Source organism: Hyaena hyaena, unplaced genomic scaffold, assembly GCF_003009895.1.
Source record: "Hyaena hyaena isolate Hyena2069 unplaced genomic scaffold, ASM300989v1 scaffold_898, whole genome shotgun sequence".
NCBI classification, from domain to species: Eukaryota; Metazoa; Chordata; class Mammalia; order Carnivora; family Hyaenidae; genus Hyaena; species Hyaena hyaena.
Window position 1 is genome coordinate 577,951 of NW_024081533.1, and position 18,902 is coordinate 596,852.

General features: G+C 39.5%; 2 protein-coding genes across 6 annotated transcripts in view; one reads left to right on the forward strand and one right to left on the reverse strand.

The window, feature by feature from the left end:
* CCT6B (chaperonin containing TCP1 subunit 6B) overlaps positions 1 to 18,902 on the reverse strand; it is a 45,651-nt gene that overhangs the window by 12,397 nt on the left and 14,352 nt on the right. The window contains exons 1-7 of one of the 5 annotated variants that reach the window (XM_039220613.1): positions 15,893 to 16,114; positions 14,162 to 14,225; positions 13,469 to 13,603; positions 9,920 to 10,093; positions 7,861 to 7,964; positions 2,014 to 2,124; positions 1,448 to 1,607 (exon numbers count right to left, since the gene is read on the reverse strand). In XM_039220613.1, the coding sequence (XP_039076544.1) occupies positions 1,448 to 1,607; positions 2,014 to 2,124; positions 7,861 to 7,964; positions 9,920 to 10,093; positions 13,469 to 13,603; positions 14,162 to 14,225; positions 15,893 to 16,044 (900 nt within the window). In that variant the 5' untranslated portion in view covers positions 16,045 to 16,114. Of the gene's footprint in view, positions 1 to 1,447; positions 1,608 to 2,013; positions 2,125 to 7,860; positions 7,965 to 9,919; positions 10,094 to 13,468; positions 13,604 to 14,161; positions 14,226 to 15,892; positions 16,117 to 18,902 lie in introns of those variants that run through there. The other 4 variants (XM_039220610.1, XM_039220611.1, XM_039220614.1 and 1 more) reach the window with 4 other exon arrangements.
* On the forward strand, positions 16,193 to 17,616 carry ZNF830 (zinc finger protein 830). Its single transcript, XM_039220615.1, has one exon. It carries the CDS (start codon positions 16,206 to 16,208, stop codon positions 17,313 to 17,315), a length of 1,110 nt encoding a protein of 369 aa, XP_039076546.1. The 5' UTR covers positions 16,193 to 16,205; the 3' UTR covers positions 17,316 to 17,616.

An 18,902-nucleotide genomic window follows, 5' to 3' on the forward strand; every position in this document is an offset into this window, starting at 1 on the left:
AACTTTTCACACTCTCTCATATGAAAATCTACTTGTCTGGGGCACCTAGGTGGCTCAGTCAGTTAAGTGTCTGACTCCTGGTTTTTGTTCAGGTCATGATCTCACAGGTCATGATTCTGAGCCCCATGTAAGGCTCTGCACTGGCAGTGCGGGGCCTGCTTGAGACCCTCTCTCTTCCTTTCTCTCTGCCCCTCCCCTGCTCACTCATGCTCTCTCTCTCTCAAAAATAAATAAACCTTTAAAAAAAACATTGAGGATGGGGGATGGGCTAGATGGGGGATGGGTATTAAAGAGGGCACTTGTGATGAGCACTGGGTATCGTATGTAAGTGAATGAATCACTGAATCCTATTCCTGAAACCAATATTGCACTGTATGTTAACTAACCAGAATTTAAATTAAAATTTGAAAAGAAAAAAAGAAGAAAAGATTGGTTCACTATGTTAAGCAGAGCTTCCAAATGCTGATACATTTCATAGTTATACAATATCAAAAATATCACATTTGCTAATATCACCATTAAAATCATCAGAAAAGTCCTTTACTGGAGAGCTGTGACATTCACAACGGCAGATACAAGTTTTCCAAAACTTTCATTTTTGCTTGAAAATTCTAATTTATTGGCAACAAATACTGTCAGCTGTTTTCCTTGAAGTGACAGAACCACTTCTTCCTTTTTGAGAAAAACCTGCCAAATGCCCACGTCTAAATAACCATAGTTTGTCAGTTACTCCTCTTTTTTATTTTTTTAAGTAATTTGTCTGCCCAACATATGGCTTGAACTCACGACCCTAAGATCAGGAGTCACATGTTCCACCGACTAAGCCAGCCAGCTGCCCCTGTCAGTTATTCTTTAAAATAAAAATGGCGTTATATGTCAACCAACCTGACAATAAACTATAAAATAAAAAAATAAATAAAAATTTTAAAAATAAATAAATAAAATAAAAATGGCATTCCATGGAAAAAGTGGCTAGGTCAGCTTATAACTCAATTATAAAAGAGTTTTCCTTCAAGATAACCATATTTCGATGTGCAGATTTCATACTCTGTCACCTAGAATTATAAAATGATGTCTATGTAAGAATCAAAATTCAATAAAACTAATAAATTTTACCACTTCATCAAAATATTCTCAAATGAAACTTTTTTTTTTAACTGCAAGTGTATGGTAGTATGGGAAAAAAGAATATAATGACTACTGGTACTGTTCGGTGCTACTGCTGTGATTTGTACTAATGCACCACCAGTTTTACCTAATGTTGCTTTCGCATGCAAATGTTGACACAACATAAAAGGCATTATTATTACTATTATTATTACGAAAATAATTTTGACTTCATAGATTCCCTGAAATGGTCTATGGACTCTCAGGAATCCACAGACCACACTGTAAGAAATGATGAAAAACATTTACAAATAGTTAAAATCAAAATTTTCTTTCTCACCTTTTGATTGATGACAACAAATCCTTTACTGGACTGAGCACAGACTTTGTCTTTCAGGTCTATTATTTTTTGTACTCGATCTTCAATAAACTTTCTTTCAGCTTTTACCAGTTTCTCTTTCTCTTCAGCAGTCTTATAAAAGAAACCAGAGCTCACCTCTCTAAAAGATTAATAAAAACAAGCTAGTAAAGACAGAGGAGAAAGGAAGAAAAGGCAGAAGGAGTTTATACTAAACATCTGGGAGGGAAGCAAGAGATTTAAAAAAAAAAACACTTTTAGAAAATACAATTTCAGAGGGACCTGGGTGGCTCAGTTGGTTGAACCTCCGGCCTCAGCTCAGGTCATAATCTCATGGCTCGTGAATTCAAGCCCCCGCATCAGGCTCTGTGCTGACAGCTCAGAGCCTGGAACCTGCTTCGGATTCTGTGTCTCCCTCTCTCTCTGACCCTCCCCTGCTCGTGTTCTGTCCATCTGTCTCTCTCAAAATAAATAAATGTTAAAAAAAATTTTTTTAAAGAAAAAAGAAAATACAATTTCAAAATTCACAGAGAGCAACTGACACGTACGTTTTTTCATATTCTAGTGATACATTGCAAGTAAGGATAAATGCATCTTCTACTCGCTTCTTCATATCTGGATGACGGGCACCATGATCCAGAACTAATCCTTTGATCAACCTATAAAAAACATATAAAGTTTCTTCCTCTGAATATACACTCTAAAACTTGTTACAAAATAAGGATTGTATTCTTAAAATTGTAACAGACCTACCAGGGCACACATTGTTTTCTTGCACCAACTTTAAACCTAACACATAATTAATAAAATTAGAAAAGAAAATCTACTTTAACACAGTGTGACTGGGAAGTCACAATGAAAAGTCAACCCAGAATTATTCTCTAAATTATGTGGCTCATATGTATGACACAGCTGGTCAAGTAATGAAAGGTAGGCACACAGTGAGTTTCTTAGGAACATTTGTTCAAAATAATTATATGGAACAACCAAACATTGTTAACCTAAATGGCCAACAATAGGGCATTGTTCAGCAAACAAATGACCCAACTATTTCGTGGTTGTGAAAACTATGTAATGACATGGAAAAATATTTACAGTGGTAGCTGACAAACACAGAATAGCAAACGACCTACAAAGCATGCTTATAACTACTCTTTTAAAAAATAAGTACCTCAGTACTGACAAGAAAAAAATGAAAAGAAATTAAGAGTAAACCTATGCTTTGGTGGTAGGAATACAGATAATCTGGCAGTGGGAGAGGCTTTTTTCCTGTGTTGAAATTTTCTTTCAAGAGTAAATATGTTTATAACTTTTTAAATTTCATTTATAACCATTAAGGGAATGGTATTTCTATTTACGAGTCTTTTATAATCAGTATTTGTTATACATTAACATAAAGAAATAATTGTTACAATAGTTAAACATCATTATGAGGAAGTTTTCGAACTTTTAATTTAACTACTAATTTTAATCTGACTACAAAATTTTAATCTAATTATCCAACTCCTAACTGAAAGTGAAGATCTTTTTTTAGGAAGAAACAAGCAAACTATGTTCAACATTCATCACTCTTCAAGTCTCTTTACTCTTCCCGTCCTCTCTCTCAGCAAGTGATCTTGCTGCTTTGAGAAAATACAAACGCTGTCCCATCCCTACCTCTACCAGTCCACCTGCACTTGAACCTGAACCTCCTGTTCCTATGAGCAAACTGTCCATGTTCCTCTCTCAGGTGTGTGGTCTATTCCCTTTCTCCGCTCTGCTCTGGCATCATCCTCTCTTCCCTGGCGTCAGTTCCTTCTGCCTCCAGGACCATTCTCGTCAAGACACAGACTTGCAGTGATAATCTCATCTTTAAAACAAAGAATGCTTCTCCTTCAAGGCCATTCCCATCCTCCCTTCTAGCCACTGCCCCATTTCTCTGCTAACCTCCTTGGTGCTGTGTATGCTTACATCCTCACTTCTTCCTTAACCATTTCTCTGTCTTGAGTCCACTTCAATCTGACTTTTGCACCCACTCTTTTATTGAATCAGTTGTCATCAAAGTCACTAAAAACATTAAATGCTTTCCATATCTAATGGTCAATTTTCAATCCACAACAACTTCCTCTAAGTTTCAGCAGCGTAGGACATAGTTGATTGTTCTCCCTTGAAACATTTTCCTCTTAGCCTCTGGGACAATACTTTCTCTTGCCTTTCCTCCTAACTCAGTGACCACCCCTTCTGGTGCTGAATCCTCATCTTCTCGATTTCTTCTTTTTTTCTTAAGTTTACTTATTTTGACAGAGAGAGTGTGTGTGAGCAGGGGAGGAGCAGAGAGAGAAGAAGAGAGAGAGAATCCAAAGCAGGCTCCATGCTGTCAGCACAGAGCCTGACACGGGTCTCGAACGCACAGACCATGAGATCATGACCTGAGCCTAAACCAAGAGTCAGACACTTAACCGACTAAGCCACCCAGGCGCTCCTTGTCTTCTCAATCTCTAAACACTGGGTTTCCCAGGAATCAACCTTAAACTTTACCTTCAATCTATATTCACTTCCTGGCTGATCTCATCACCTCTCAGAAGCTTTAAGTCATCTATACACAGATGACTGCCAAATATATTTCTAGATCAGACCTCTATTCTAACTCCAGACTCACCTCTCCAAATCCCTATGCAACATCTCCACATGGATGCCTAATAGGCATCTTAAAACATAACATCTTCTAGGGGCGCCTGGGTGGCTTAGTCGGTTAAGCGTCCGACTTTCGCTTAGGTCATGATCTCGCGGTTCGTGGGTTCGAGCCCCGCGTCGGGCTCTGTGCTGACTGCCAGCTCAGAGCCTGGAGCCTGTTTCAGTCTGTGACTCCCTCTCTCTCTGACCCTCCCCTCCTCACGCTGCCTCTCTCTCTCTCCTAGAAATAAATAAAACATTAAAAAATATATATATATATATTAAAAAAAAAAAAAAAAAAACATAACATCTTCCAAACTGAGCTCCTGATTTATTTCCCCAAATCTGTTGCTCCGAGTCTTTTCCATCCTGAGAAATGGCAGTTTCCCTTTTCCAGGTGCTCCATGCAAAACCCCAAGACACATCCTTGACTCTATTTCTGTCACATTCTGTGTCAAAACATCAACAGATCCTACTGCTCCCTCTTTTAAGTATACCCTGAGCTAAACTGTTTCATCCCTCACCCATATTACAATAGATTCCTAACTGGCCTCCGCTTCTGCCCTTGCACTGGGAGATGCCCTGCTCCACAGTGCATTCACCCCACAACAACCACAGAGATCCTTCTGAAATATAAACTAAGAACTGCTGTTGCCCTCAGTAATAGTAGACTAATTTGGACCAACCCTACTACCAAAAGCAAAATGCTAGGTTAAAAACAAAAACCTGGGGCGCCTGGGTGGCTTAGTCGGTTAAGCGTCCGACTTTCGCTTGGGACCCTCCTAGAAATAAATAAAAAAATATTTAAAAAAAAAAAATAAATAAATAAATAAAAACAAAAACCTTAGGGACACCTGGGTGGCTCAGTTGGTTACGCGTCCGACTTTGGGTCAGGTCATGATCTAACGGTTTGTGGGTTTGAGTCCTGGATTGGGCTCTGTGATGACAGTTCAAAGCCTGGAGCCTGCTTTGGATTAGGTGTATCCCTCTCTCTCTGCCTCTCCCCCACTCACAGTCTGTCTCTCAAAAATGAATAAACATTAAAAAAAATGTTTAAACCTTAAAAGCACTGGAGAGCTATAAAATAGCAAAGAAAACATGAACTCCAAGGGATAAGAAAAGAACTGCAAGTACTCTTATCCTAAAGTCACTTGACACTTCAGGGCAATCTAAACTTTGGTTTCAACAACCTCACTATGAGAGGAGGAAAGAATTAAAAGCTCAGGGCTCATCAAAAGTAGAGGGTCTAATATAAGACACTCTTTACTTTAAGTAGGAACACCAAAGGACTACATACTCAGGGTATAAACCAGAAGGATGAACAGCCCTCATGTGAATCAGCAGTTAGAATTAACAACTGAATGTTTGGGGTGTCAGGGTGGCTCACTCAGTTAAGCATCTGACTCTTGGTTTTGGCTTATGTCATGATCTCATGGTTCATGAGATCAAGCCCTGTGTGCAGAGCCCGTTTCAGATTCTCTCTCTCTCCCCTCTCTCTCTCTGCCCCTCGCCTACTCATATGCTCGCAGTCTCTCTCTCTCTCTTGAAATACACAAGTATTTAAAAAAAAAACACAGCGCCTGGGTGGCTTAGTCAGTTGAGCGTCTGACTTTCGCTTGGGTCATGATCTCGCGGTTCGTGGGTTCGAGCCCCGCGTCGGGCTCTGTGCTGACTGCCAGCTCAGAGCCTGGAGCCAATTTCAGAATATGAATCACCCTCTCTCTCTGACCTTCCTCTGCTCACGCTCTCTCTCTCTCTCTCTCCTAGAAATAAATAAAAATATTAAAAAAATAAATAAATAAAAAAATAAAAAATAAATAAAAAAAAACACAGATACTAAAAACAAACAAAAAGAAAAACCTCAAGCTGTGGATTTAAAGTATTCCCTGGGCTCCTTGCAACAGCAAATTCAAATCCTCTATGCAGAAATGCACCTTCATCCTAGGTCTCAAATTATTTCAACAAATACTTTTTCTCAAACACTATGAATGGCACATATAAAAACAAAACACAGGGAAGCCTGGGTGGCTCAGTCGATTAAGTGTCCAACTTTGGCTCAGGTTGTGATCTCATGGTTCATGGGTTTGAGCCCCACATCAGGCTCTGTGCTGAAAGCTCATAGCCTGGAGCCCACTTCGGATTCTGTCTCCCTCTCTCTCCCTGCCTCTCCCCTGCTCTCACACTTTCTCTTTCTCAAAAACAAATAAATATTTAAAAAATTTTTAATACGAAAAAAAATAAAAGGCAGGTTTGAAATGATCTGCAGGGAAGAGAACACCATAAAAAGTGCAATAGCCCATCTAAGAAAACCAAATAAAACTTCAAGAAATAAGTAAATATAGACATCCACAAGCACACACACATATATTAAAATAAATATTTTTAAATGAAAAATGATATTTGGATTGGCTTCCAAACAATTCAGGTTTGGGACAAGGAGGAGGGAGGAAAGAGGAGTGTATAAGGGGAGTAAAAGGAAAAATAAAATGGGCAATAGACTGAAAATTGATAAACATGAGTGACAGGTATGTGAGAGTTCACCTTTCTATTCTTTCCGCTTTTATATATGTTTAGAATTTTCTATGAGAAAGTTTAAAATTAAGTCCAAAATCAACGAGATGCTATATATTGTGAGTACATACATACCCAGACAATGCCAACCGTCTGACCTCTCTCCTCTCCACCTTCAACCCTTACTCTTTTTCCTCCTACTTACTGTGCTCCAGGCACGCTGGAACACCCCAGCACAGGGTGCCTCGGGGTCTTTTCAACCGTTATTCCCTTGACTTAGAACTCTTCCTCCAGATATGCACACGGCTAGCTCCCTTATTTCTTCAGATACCTCCGTAGCTCTCTAGTTTAGTTTCCAATCATAAGGGCCCTCCCTGAACACTCCGAAATCACACACATGCTCTCACACAGTCATTCTAGCTTCTTCCCAGCATTTATTATCACTTATGTATTTATCTCCCACAACTAGAAACGTAATCCTCTTGGGGAACGAAATTCTGTTTTGTATTACTCTCCATTCCTAGCACCCAAAACAATGACTGGCTCAGGGTAAGTATTCACTTAATATATGTTGAATTAATAGACTGATGTTGTGGGGCGCCTGGGTGGCTCAGTTGGTTGAGCGTCTGACTTTGGCTCAGGTCATGATCTCCTGGTTCGTGAATTCAAGCCCCGCATTGGGCTCACTGTTGTCAGTGTGGAGCCCACTTCGGATCCTCTGATCCCCGCCCTTTGCCCCTCCCCTGCTTGTGTTCTCTCTCAAAGATAAACATTTTTTTAAAAAAACAGACTGACATTGAATAAAACTAATGAAATTAATGAAAAAATATCTGAATTAAACCAAATATTCTAGAATCTATGTATTGTCAAAGTTTATGTAATTCAGAGGCACCTGGCTGGCTCAGTCAGAGGAGCATACAACTTTGATCTTGGGATTATAAATTCAAGCCCCGTGTTGGTGTAGAGATTACTTAACAATAAAACCTTAAAGGGGCACCTGGGTGACTCAGTCGGCTGGCCATCTGACTTCGGCTCTGGTCATGATCTCAGGGTTTGTGAGTTCGAGCCCTGCACTGGGCTCTGTGCTGACAGCTCAGAGCCTCCAGCCTGCTTTAAATTCTGGGTCTCCCTCTCTCTCTGCCCCTCCCCGCTCATGCTCTCTGTTTCAAAAATAAACGAACATTTAAAAAATTAAAATAAATAAAATCTTTTAAAAAGTTTATGTAATTTACTTTGTATCTGTTTCTGATTTATGTTTCATCTCCACGATTTCTACCATGAAGAGATCAATAGGATAACCAGGTCTTTTAATAGCCAAAACAGAATCCACCACAGCCTGAAAGAGAAGTAAATGAGAACAGTAAATTACTGGTCTACCCAAAGAAACCACTGGCCCAAGTAATCACCAGACTAAGCAGATAAAAAGGATCTTGGGCCTCAAAATACAGGGCAAGACCAAAAAGGCCACTCTGTCATGGACATTAGTAATAATCAATGTCAATGGGAACTTTAGAACCTAAAGGAACTTCAGAAATCATCAGGCCCAAATCCTTCATTTTACAGATAAGTAAACTGTGATAAAACTTTAAGAAGCTACAGACTTAAAGCAAGTTCTTTTTTTTTAATTTTTTTACGTCTTTATTTTATTCTGAGAGACAGAGACAGAGAGCGAGCGAGGGAGGGGCAGAGAGAGAGGGAGACACAGAATCTGAAGCAGGCTCCAGGCTCTGAGCTGTCAGCACAGAGCCCAACATGGGGCTCAAACCCATGGACTGTGAGATCGTGACCTGAGCTGAAGTCGGACACTCAACTGACTGAGCCACCCAGGTGCCCCAAAGCGAGTTCTTAAAACAAGGTCTAAAAGCAGAGCCAGACTAGAATTCAGTTTTAACTGCCAAACCACTGCTCTTTCTACTATCAACACTATTCAAACTTTTCCACCAAAAAACATATTAACGGAAAAGGAGGAGATGTAATCTGAGGTAAAAGATAAAATTTGCTGGCTATACCAACATGAAATGTCTTAAGTTTTGTGTTTTATCATGAAAAGCTTTCACATCATGCCACAGTATACATGTTTGTGTTAATGTGAAAGTAATGCTTTTCCTCAAATTTGCAGAGTGAAATTGATACTCCAGAAAAGACATGTCTCACATATTCTGCCACACAGTCCCAGAGATACATAGCATGGTACAATAATATATCCTATTGCTTAGCTCAAAAAGTAATGTGAAAACAACTAATTACTGAAATTAAGTATTACAATATAACCATCCTAAAATAGAAATAAACCAAAAAAACTATACCTTAGTTTACCTGAGATAACATGATACTTGGTTTTGGAATCTAATAGAGAATAATGACAAAGACCACCGGATAATGAGAATATCAGTATTTCTACAACTCCAAAAGAGGAATGGGGGCCTTAACCAGATAACATGAAGATTCTGGATCACTTGATATAAGTACTCCGACAGGAGAAAATACTGCAGTCTTTATTTGAATTCTACTGAGCAAGAAATTGTCTGATCTTCATTTGATTTGCCAACTAGGTTTTGCTATTGGTAAGGGGAATTCATCAGAAAACAAATCAGGTGTTCTAGTCCATTCGCCATCTATATTTCTCAGAATAAATTAGCAAGACAGTATTCAGATTGACATATCAATGTCTTGTGATTTTGGTTATGTATTCATTCCTGATAAACCAATATATTCAAGTTTCAGAAAACACAAAGCTGAGGAACAATTATGAGATCGAACTATAGCCACCTGATACAAGTCTTCCCAAAATACCCAATCTACTTCTTATATTACATCTATCTTACCTTTAGAAGTAAATAAAACAAAGATGCATTTCCCAGATGTGAATATTATCTATCAGATCAATCATGCTTCATTAAAGTGGTAGCCTTAACAACTTATGTGTCACCTCACATAATATGGACCTCTGGGTTTAAGAGACCGGTACCTCACCCCAATGACATCCACAAGGGATGATCCAAGGGCAGCCAAGCCCCTTTGATTTTACTAAATGAAGGTTTAAGAAGGCAGCCAGGCCCCTTTCATTAACTTTCATGTTAATTTAAAAGAAGGTTTAATATAACATTTTGAAAAATTACACATACTGTTCTGACCAGTCAAGTCTCAACTATAACTAAGTGTATAAATGTTTGCCTTCCATATTTTGTTTCACACAAAAGAACCACATACAATAGTTGATTCTTATAGGAAAAAGAAAAATATCATGTGTTAGTCGATACTTCTTCTAAATGCAAAAGTTGAGTCACATACTTCTGTTAACACATCAGCCAATTCAGCATGAACTTTAGTTTGCAGAGATGTTTTAGCCACATCTAATAGGATTTCTCTTTTCATCTCTTTGTTAATTTTAACTTCTTCCAAAACTTCAAGTGCTTTTATCTTTGCAGCTTCAAATCCATCAGCTATTATTCTAGGGTGCAGGCCCTGTTACATAAACATAAAACTAAAAATCATACAGTAAGTCATCTAAAGTAAAAGTAACCATCTTCTCCTCTTAACAGCTATGTTTCAAAAAAGTAATATTACCCACATCAATGTCGCTAAATATAAATGTATGTACATAACTTATAAAAGTAATTTTTCAGTGCTTCATATTTAAAATAATCTCAAACTTACAGAAAAATTGTACACCCAGTACAAAACACTACAAAAGTCCTATTTCCAAAAAGTATGACACGTTGTCATGTGGTATTCTTCTGAATGGGCACAAAAGAAAAGACTCCTTTAATGCAGAGGAAAAGAACCAACACTGATTTGTAGGAGAGTACAGACAGACACCACCTTCACCAAATGTTAACATCACAATAATGGAACAAATGGACATCATGTACTTTCTGATACAATGCATTAAGAACACTACCACACTTCTCCGGTATTTCGTGCCAAAAGTTCATAACTTGAGTCTAATTATGACAGTCAAAACCAAATTGAGGACTTCCTACAAAATAAATGACCTATACTCTAAAGGTAGCAATGTCATAAAACTCAAAATACAGCTCAGGATTATTCCAGTTTAAAAGGGACTAAAGGAGGGCACCTGGGTGGCTGAGACAGTTAAGCATCCAACTCTTGATTTTGGCTTAGGTCATGATCTCAAAGTTCGTGAGATCCAGCCCCACGTTGGGCTTTGCATGGACAGTGCTGGAACCTGCTTGGATTCTCTCTCTCCCTCTCTGTCTCTCAAAATAAATAAACTTAAAAAAACTTTTTAAAGAAAGATACACTGAAATATCTAGATGATCATGTCTACAACTTACACCATCCAAAAAAAGTATGTATATACATACATATATGCATACACCATATATATGTTTATATCTGAGAAAGAGAGAAATTATTCTTTGGAATATTCCTGAAACATTTCTCTAGACTTGACATTATAACAAAATATTTTTTTAATTGTTTATTCTGGAAAAAAATAAACTTATTGAAAGCTGGAACTGGGTCTGATTTATTTCTTCTTCCATTCCTTTACATAAATCCTACAATAATTTTTTTAAAGTTAACATTTCTCGAGCATTTGTGCCAGGTACTAATCTAAAAGTCTTATTTTATTTAGTCCTCTCAACACTATGAAGCGGGTATTATTATTTCTGTTTCACAGATGAAGAAATTGAGGTTTATAGGAATAATGTAATTTGCCTTAGATCACCAGGATATTAAGTGATAGAGCCAGAATTTAAACCTACAAAACCTGACTCCAGAGAACTGTGTTATTAAACATTTTCAAAACATTTCCTCAGTCTCAGTTCTCACAATTTCTCACCAGGACTATGATCTTCTAATATTGATTCCCTTAAAGCTGTCCCTCAAATATTTAAATGCCAATCTGACCAGATCAGTCATTAATATGTTAAAACGAACATTCTTCATGGTTAGTATACTACATGCCCTCTGTGATCCAGCTTCCACCTACTTCTCCTGCCTTTCATTACCATCCACATCCACAGCACTTTAAACATGGCCAACACCAAAATGCTTGTAGCTTTACACACATACCATGTTACTTCTCTTCTCTGTGCCTGTGCTCGTTTTGTTCCTTCTGCCTGGAATGTCATCCTCCTTATGCCTCATTATTTCCACTGGTTTACTGTCTCTCATCCTAAAGATTTAACCCAGGTCTTACTTCCTCCAAAGAGTGCTTCCTAATTCAGGCTAGTTTAGGATATCACTCCCTCCGCAGTGTTTCTATCAAATCCTGTGCTTAGCTCTCTCACTATACTGCCACAGTATCATCATTATGTCAACGCCCATCAGCATCTCCCCCCTCCCAAACTTTTTTCTAACTAAGCTCTAATCTTGTTTAGGTATCTCTTCCTCCTGGTCTTCAGAGGAACCTACCCTCTCTAGCTAACTCAAGGGGTGGATCCTGATTGGGTTAAGCCAATTCCTCTAAAACGTGTTATTGATTTGGGATGGACACAGACCAAAGTTGGCCCAATTATAAGGGAATGACTTATACTCCAACTGGGCAAATAGTTTTCTCTTCGCTCTCCTGCTGAGTGTTATTAAAGGAAGCAGGGAGTCCTACTTTTCTCTGACAGTCTTATAATCAGGATGCAAATAAGCTTTATCATGAAACAGCATGGTAAATGGAAGAGCTAAGACACAGAAAAGACCATAGTACTTGATGACTAATAGCCATTTTTAATTAACCAACTTTGTATTTTCTGTAATGGGAGATAACTTATTGTTTAAGTGACTTTTTGTCAAGTTTCTACTGCTTACAGCCAAAAGCATCCTAACTGAGGTACGTTGCAGGTATTGAATTATTAGACAATTCCCATACTAAGAAACGCAAGGAAGTACTAATTTTAGAACTTTGACCAGGTTACATGTTGCTGAAATGGTCCTTGAAAGAAAGGAAAAATCCAAATAATTAGACAAATAAGTAATGCCAAGAAAAGAATATGGATTGAACAAAAGTAATGACGTAGAAATGTGTGTAGGGATTTCAGAGGCTAGTGAGTAGCCTGGAGGAGTCTGACTAGGGTAGATGGTTCATAAGGAAGATAAAACTAGAAAAGTAGGTAAATTCACAGTGTGAAAACCTTCAATTATTTTCCTCCAGTTATTTTTTAAAAGATACATAGTTTGGTTTTGACTTCATCAGTGATGTTTCCTTTTTTAGGCCATTATTCATGGGTACATTGCTAATTTTTTACCTTCTTATATACCTTAAATATTTCATTTTTTAAAAAAGGAATATAATTCCAATGCAAGGAATTATTCTGGCAAAAAAAAGTTATTACTTCCATTTACAATTATCCTAAAGTATCCTGATAAAAATTAACTTTTGCCCACTAAACTATTTTAATAGTGAAAATAACAACAATTTCCCATTCAAAATGGGGGCACCTGGGTGGCTTAGTTGGTTAAGCACCCAACTTTAGCTCAGGTAGTGATCTCACAGTTCGTGGATTCGAGCCCAGCAACAGAGCTTCTGTCTCCCCCTGCTTCTCTGCTCTTCCCCCGACTTCAAAAATAAACATTTAAAAAATGAAGGACAGGGGTGCCTGGGTGGCTCTGTCAGTTGGGAGTCCAACTTTGGCTTGAGTCATGATCTCACAGTCCGTGAGTTCAAGCCCCATGTCAGGCTCTGTGCTGACAGCTTAGAGCCTGGAGCCTGCTTCAGATTCTGTCTCCCTCTCTCTCTGCCCCTCCGCTGCTCACACTCTGTCTCTCTGTCTCTCAAAAATAAATTAAAACATTAAAAATTTTTAATAAGTTAAAATTAAAAGTTTTTATATTTTAAAAATGAAGTACCACATGAATATGAATTCTGTAATATGCTAATACCTCAGATATGTAAATGTCAGCTTGTTTTAGTAACTCTCCAATAATTAGAATGTTGGAAGTAGTACCATCTCCTGTAATGTCATCCTGGGCTGTTGCTACTTTTGCTATCAACGAAGCTGTTGGGTGTTGAATTTGCTGGAAAAAGCAACCAACAGATTAAAAGAGAGAACAAGATTTAAAAAAATAATAGTCCAATGAAAACAAGATAACCTAAGGGCCAACAGTAAAATTAAGAAATAAAATAAGCTTCATTCTACAAGTTCACAAATTCTGTATTATCAATACTTAATAAATGTCAATGCCAAAATTTTTAAATTGAGAACTAATGGGGTTTGAACATTTTATAAGAGTCTTTGCTGCAGAATGCAATGACATTTCCAAAATAACATTAAATCCTTCAATCTCTAAGATGAATATATTTACTAAAATTGCAAAGGATTTTTTTATATTTTCATTACAAAGAACATAATGCAGTGCCTTTAAAAGATGTAACTAATTTTGAAGTATCTCTAAGCTATTACTTGGACTGTATGAAGATTTGAAAACAACCAAAAATATCTTTTATTAAGGTTTAACCCAACAAGTATAACTCATGACTGCAGTATTTAGCTGACAAACTTGGTTTAAAGATATAAAATCTGTACTGTTCTAGGCTTTATTAAAGGTTTATTAAAATCAGCAGCATCAGCTCACCATCTCATGGAGCAGCACATTGCCATCTTTGGTGAGTTTGATGTCACCTGCACCAGAAACAAGCCTGTTCAGAAAACAGTGACATTATTAACCTCAGATGTCAAGAGTCAAGCAAAATATTCTCAGTTCTTCCCAGTCCACTATCCTTAATATCAGGAACTGAGCTTCATCTATGTGCCACAGGGAGATTCCATGGTAACCACCACCATGTATAGCCTGCAGAATCATTTCTCCCCATATGGACTGCTATGACAATTTCATCCCAAATGGAGCATATACAAATTTAAGGGTAACAGAAATTGATGAGTTACAAACAGCAGTTAGGTCCAAGAAAAGTATTTGTTAAGTCTACAAATCACAAATTTGTAAATTTCCTGTAGGGTTTTTAAATTTTGGTGAAATGTTACCATTCATTCACTCAACTTAGTTTTTTCCCTCATCCCTCACATGTATCAGATGGTCAAGTTCTGTCAATGCTACGACCTATTATTTCTTGAATCGACTCCCTCCTCTCCATGTTCACTGTCATCAACATCTCTAGCCTGGACTACTTAGACAGAATCCTAAGATCTCTGAATTTGAATCTGCCCTCCACCCTATATATCTGTCTAAAAGGCAATGTGACTCAGTCAGTTCCCTGATCAAAAGTCTTTCAGTGATTCTTACAAACATGAAAAAATATATCTTTCAATGAGTTTTATGTTCTTCATCACCTTCAAGGTAAAATGCAGACCATCTGGCAATGACCTAGCTCACCCTTCCCAAACTGGTTTATGTCCATTTTTCCCGGCATCGACCAAATGAGAGCTGGTGGGAAAATACTGTGGTTCCCATAATACACCATGTTTGTTTTCATTTCTGTTGGATTTACACCACTGGGCTTTCTCATTCCTTAACTTACCAGGAGGCCTTTATTCCCTTCTCCAACTGGTGAACTCAGAACTTAATTTTCAAGACTCTGATCAAAAATCTGTTTTTGAGAGGCTTTTCCTTCTCCCTACCATCAGTAATTAGTCCCTTTCGTCAGTATAATCATATTTATGATATATATGATCAATAACATATCTACCTTCACCATCTCCGTGTTCCCAGCAATCCATTAGTACCCAGCATCCATTAGTACACAAGCATCCTTTTTCACCGTTAATTTTGCTCATTCCTCTTAGAATGTATCTTCCCCTTACACATTGTTTGCTCTTTTTTCCTCACCCTTCCAAAGAAAATAGTGATGCTAAGTAAATATATGCCGAAAGGGTGAACACATAACAAGAATCGTGGCGCAGAGCTTTCAAGTTGCCTAAAGACAACTAAGGAAGGGGAACTTGGATTTGCATGCGCGCCAAGACCTGTGTGCCCTTAACGCTACAACACACTGCCAAACACAAATCAACCTAAGGGCATCTAGTCTCAAAAGAATAGGGGGGGTAAATGACTTATGTTTCTAAAAAGACACCAGATGAAACGAGTTTCCAACTGCACAAGAGCGTTAACGTGGCCGTGGTGCAGGGATGCGGGGTGGGTGTCACAGCTTCATTCGGAAGCCCTTTCCTCCAAGGCTCTCCTCCAGCCCCAGGCCAGGGATGACCTCAGGGCAAGAATGAGAACAAGGGCAACCAGGCCCACAGGTGCATCCCGTCGCTCCAGGCCCGTCGTGGAACGCCGGCCTCAGAATGCGCAGCGGCACCCAACAAGCCCCCGGCGCCCTAACCGCCGCTCCAACCGCCGTCTCACATTTTCATGGTGCCTTTGGGCCCCAAGTTGGTACGTAGCACATCTTGCAGCCCTCGGGCGGCGCATATGTTGACGGCCAAGGCTTCCTGAGCACGGGCCACCTCTGCCTTGGAGTTTGTCGCCTTGATCGCAAACATGGCACCTTTGAGCATGCGACCCGGCCGGCAAACACAGCCTCAGCTCGATCCCGAGCGAAATCCCAGCACCCCCGCCCGCGCTCGCAAGCCTTAGCCAATCCTCACCAGGACAGGAAGTGACGACACCACGCCTCGCCCGCACGGAAGCCAGAATCACCTTAGGTCAGGGCGCCAAGATGGCGTCCTCCGCCTCCGCTCGCACTCCGGCTGGGAAGCGAGTGGTGAATCAGGACGAGCTGCGGCGGTTGATGAAGGAGAAGCAGCGTCTGAGCACCAACCGGAAACGGATAGAATCTCCATTTGCGAAGTACAACCGTTTGGGGCAGCTGAGCTGTGCCCTGTGCAACACCCCGGTGAAAAGCGAGCTCCTGTGGCAAACTCACGTCCTGGGAAAGCAGCACCGGGAGAAAGTGGCGGAGCTGAAAGGCGCGAAGGAAGCCACCCAGGGTCCGTCAGCCAGCTCAGTGCCCCAGTCGGCCAAGAGGAAGGTGTCGGAAACGGACGGTCCAGATACCAAAAGACCCAAGGCCTCCTCGCTGCCTCAGGTACAGCCCTCCACATCCGCTTTGTCCACCAACTTTGACAAAGCAGGGAAGGAGTCCACTAGAGCGACCCTCATTAAGGCTTCGGGACTCGGTTTACTTCCCGATTATGAAGATGAGGAAGAGGAGGAGGAGGAAGAGGGAGAAGGGAAAAGGGGGGACCCTGGCAAGCAGCCGCCCGACGCACAGAGCAAGGAACACTTGCTTTCCTCCTCGAGGGAGGCAACAAGTAGTATGCTGCCAAGCGGTTTCTCGGATACAAATCCTCCCAAGGCCCCTTTAATTCCTCATTCAGGGTCAATTGAGAAAGCAGAAATACATGAAAAAGTAGTGGAAAGGAGAGAAAACACAGCGGAAGCGTTACCGGAAGGCTTTTTTGACGACCCTGAGATAGACGCCAGGGTACGAAAGGTTGATGCCCCGAAGGATCAGATGGACAAAGAGTGGGACGAATTTCAAAAGGCCATGAGACAGGTCAATACCATTTCCGAAGCCATAGTTGCCGAAGAGGATGAGGAGGGACGGTTGGACCGGCAAATTGGGGAGATCGATGAGCAGATAGAATGTTACCGTCGGGTGGAGAAGCTTCGGAATCGCCAGGATGAAATAAAAAATAAGCTTAAAGAGGTTCTGACTATAAAAGAACTGCAGAAAAAGGAAGAGGAGAATGTTGACAGCGATGATGAGGGAGAACTACAAGATTTGTTGTCTCAGGATTGGAGGGTAAAGGGGGCTTTATTATAGGGTTTCAAAGACCCGAGATTTCTACACCCTTTACAGTGGTACCAAAAGTGCTGTCTCTGCATATGATATTGGTTACTTCATGCCTAACTGGGTTGTTGAGATACAATGAGCCTGTGAAGATAGCACTTTCGAAAATTGGTGTAAAGTATTTTTGAGGTAAAGTGGGTTTTTTTTAAATTTTCAAGTATTATATACTAAAATGCCAACTTTTTCACGCATTTACTTACATGTATAAATTTGAGTTGTCAAATCTGTAAGCTGTAAATATTGTACATAGTTAAATATACATGTACTTACGTAATTCTGTTTTGGAATTTATAAATTAATAGAAGCCGGGCTAGCAGAGAAGCTTTTAGGTGAAAACCAAATGTGGTATTTGGGATGTATTTGGTTTTTTTCTTTTCTTATCCGCTAAGCTAAATCAACTCAAGAGAGTTGTGCAGGAGGTTGGGGGAGGGGTGTTTTAGTTTAAGAACACTATTCATAAACAGGTAAATCAGGGCAAATCAGTTCTCTGAATATTGTTTCTATTTCAAAAACATTTGCTAGGAGAACATGGTGAAAACATGCCAAACATGACCAACCTCCTTAACCCAAAAGTTTCTCTTGATTAAACCAGTGATTCTTGGGTGTAGGTCCACATGAAGATGACCTACCAAACTTTTGAAAATGTGCGTATGAATTGCCTTGGAGCTTTTAAAAAATTCATATGCCTGAGGCCTACCATTAGAGTCAATAAACCTGGAGTGGGGCCCAGGCATTTGAATTAGTTTTGAAAGCTTCCCAGGTTATCCTAATATACGCCAAAGTTGGAGAGCCATCTGGCAAAACACATTTATATTTTTTCAGCCTGTTTTTTTAATAACATATTCCTTAAGTTTACTTTTATTTTGTAAATACTACTTTTTATTTTTGTCTTTTTCTAAAGATGTTCTTTTTCTTAAGTAATCTCTACATCCACCATGGGGCTTGAACCTATAACCCCGAAATCGAGTTGCATGCTCCACTGACTGAGCCACCCAGGTACCCCCAAGAAATACTACCTTTTATTTAGATCTCATCCAGTCTTCAATTTTATTACATTTTGTAGAAAATTAGGGTTTAGGGGTGCCTGGGTGGCTCAGTCAGTTCAGCATCTGACTTTGGCTCCCGTCATGAACTCACGGTTTGTGAGTTCAAGCTACACTTCGGGCTCTCTGCTGTCAGCACAGAGTACACTCCAGATGCTCTGTCCTCTTCTCTATCCCTCTCTCACAGATTCTCTCTTTCTCAAAAAAAGAAAAAGAACAGAAAATTATTAAGAGTTCACAGGTTCTATCTATTACAGGAAGATAAGTTGTTTTCTCAAGGAGTTACACTTGGCTTGTGCCAGTCCGATTGCTTAAATCACAACTTTTCCCTTTGCGAATAGACCTATTCAAATAGGAAAAAAGGAGTTAGCGCTCCAGAGGTAGAAATGCATAGAGCTTACTCAAATGAAAGTGAGCAATAATAAGAGCTGAGATACATAGTTTTTATGGTATAAGCCAGGCATGGTTCTAAGTGCTTTACATTAAAGTCAGTCTAGTTGCTCTAAAGCCCAGGTTT

Excerpts from the sequence above, each read along its gene's own strand:
- ZNF830 (XM_039220615.1), top strand. The coding sequence starts at position 16,206 with ATGGCGTCCTCCGCCTCCGCTCGCACTCCGGCTGGGAAGCGAGTGGTG.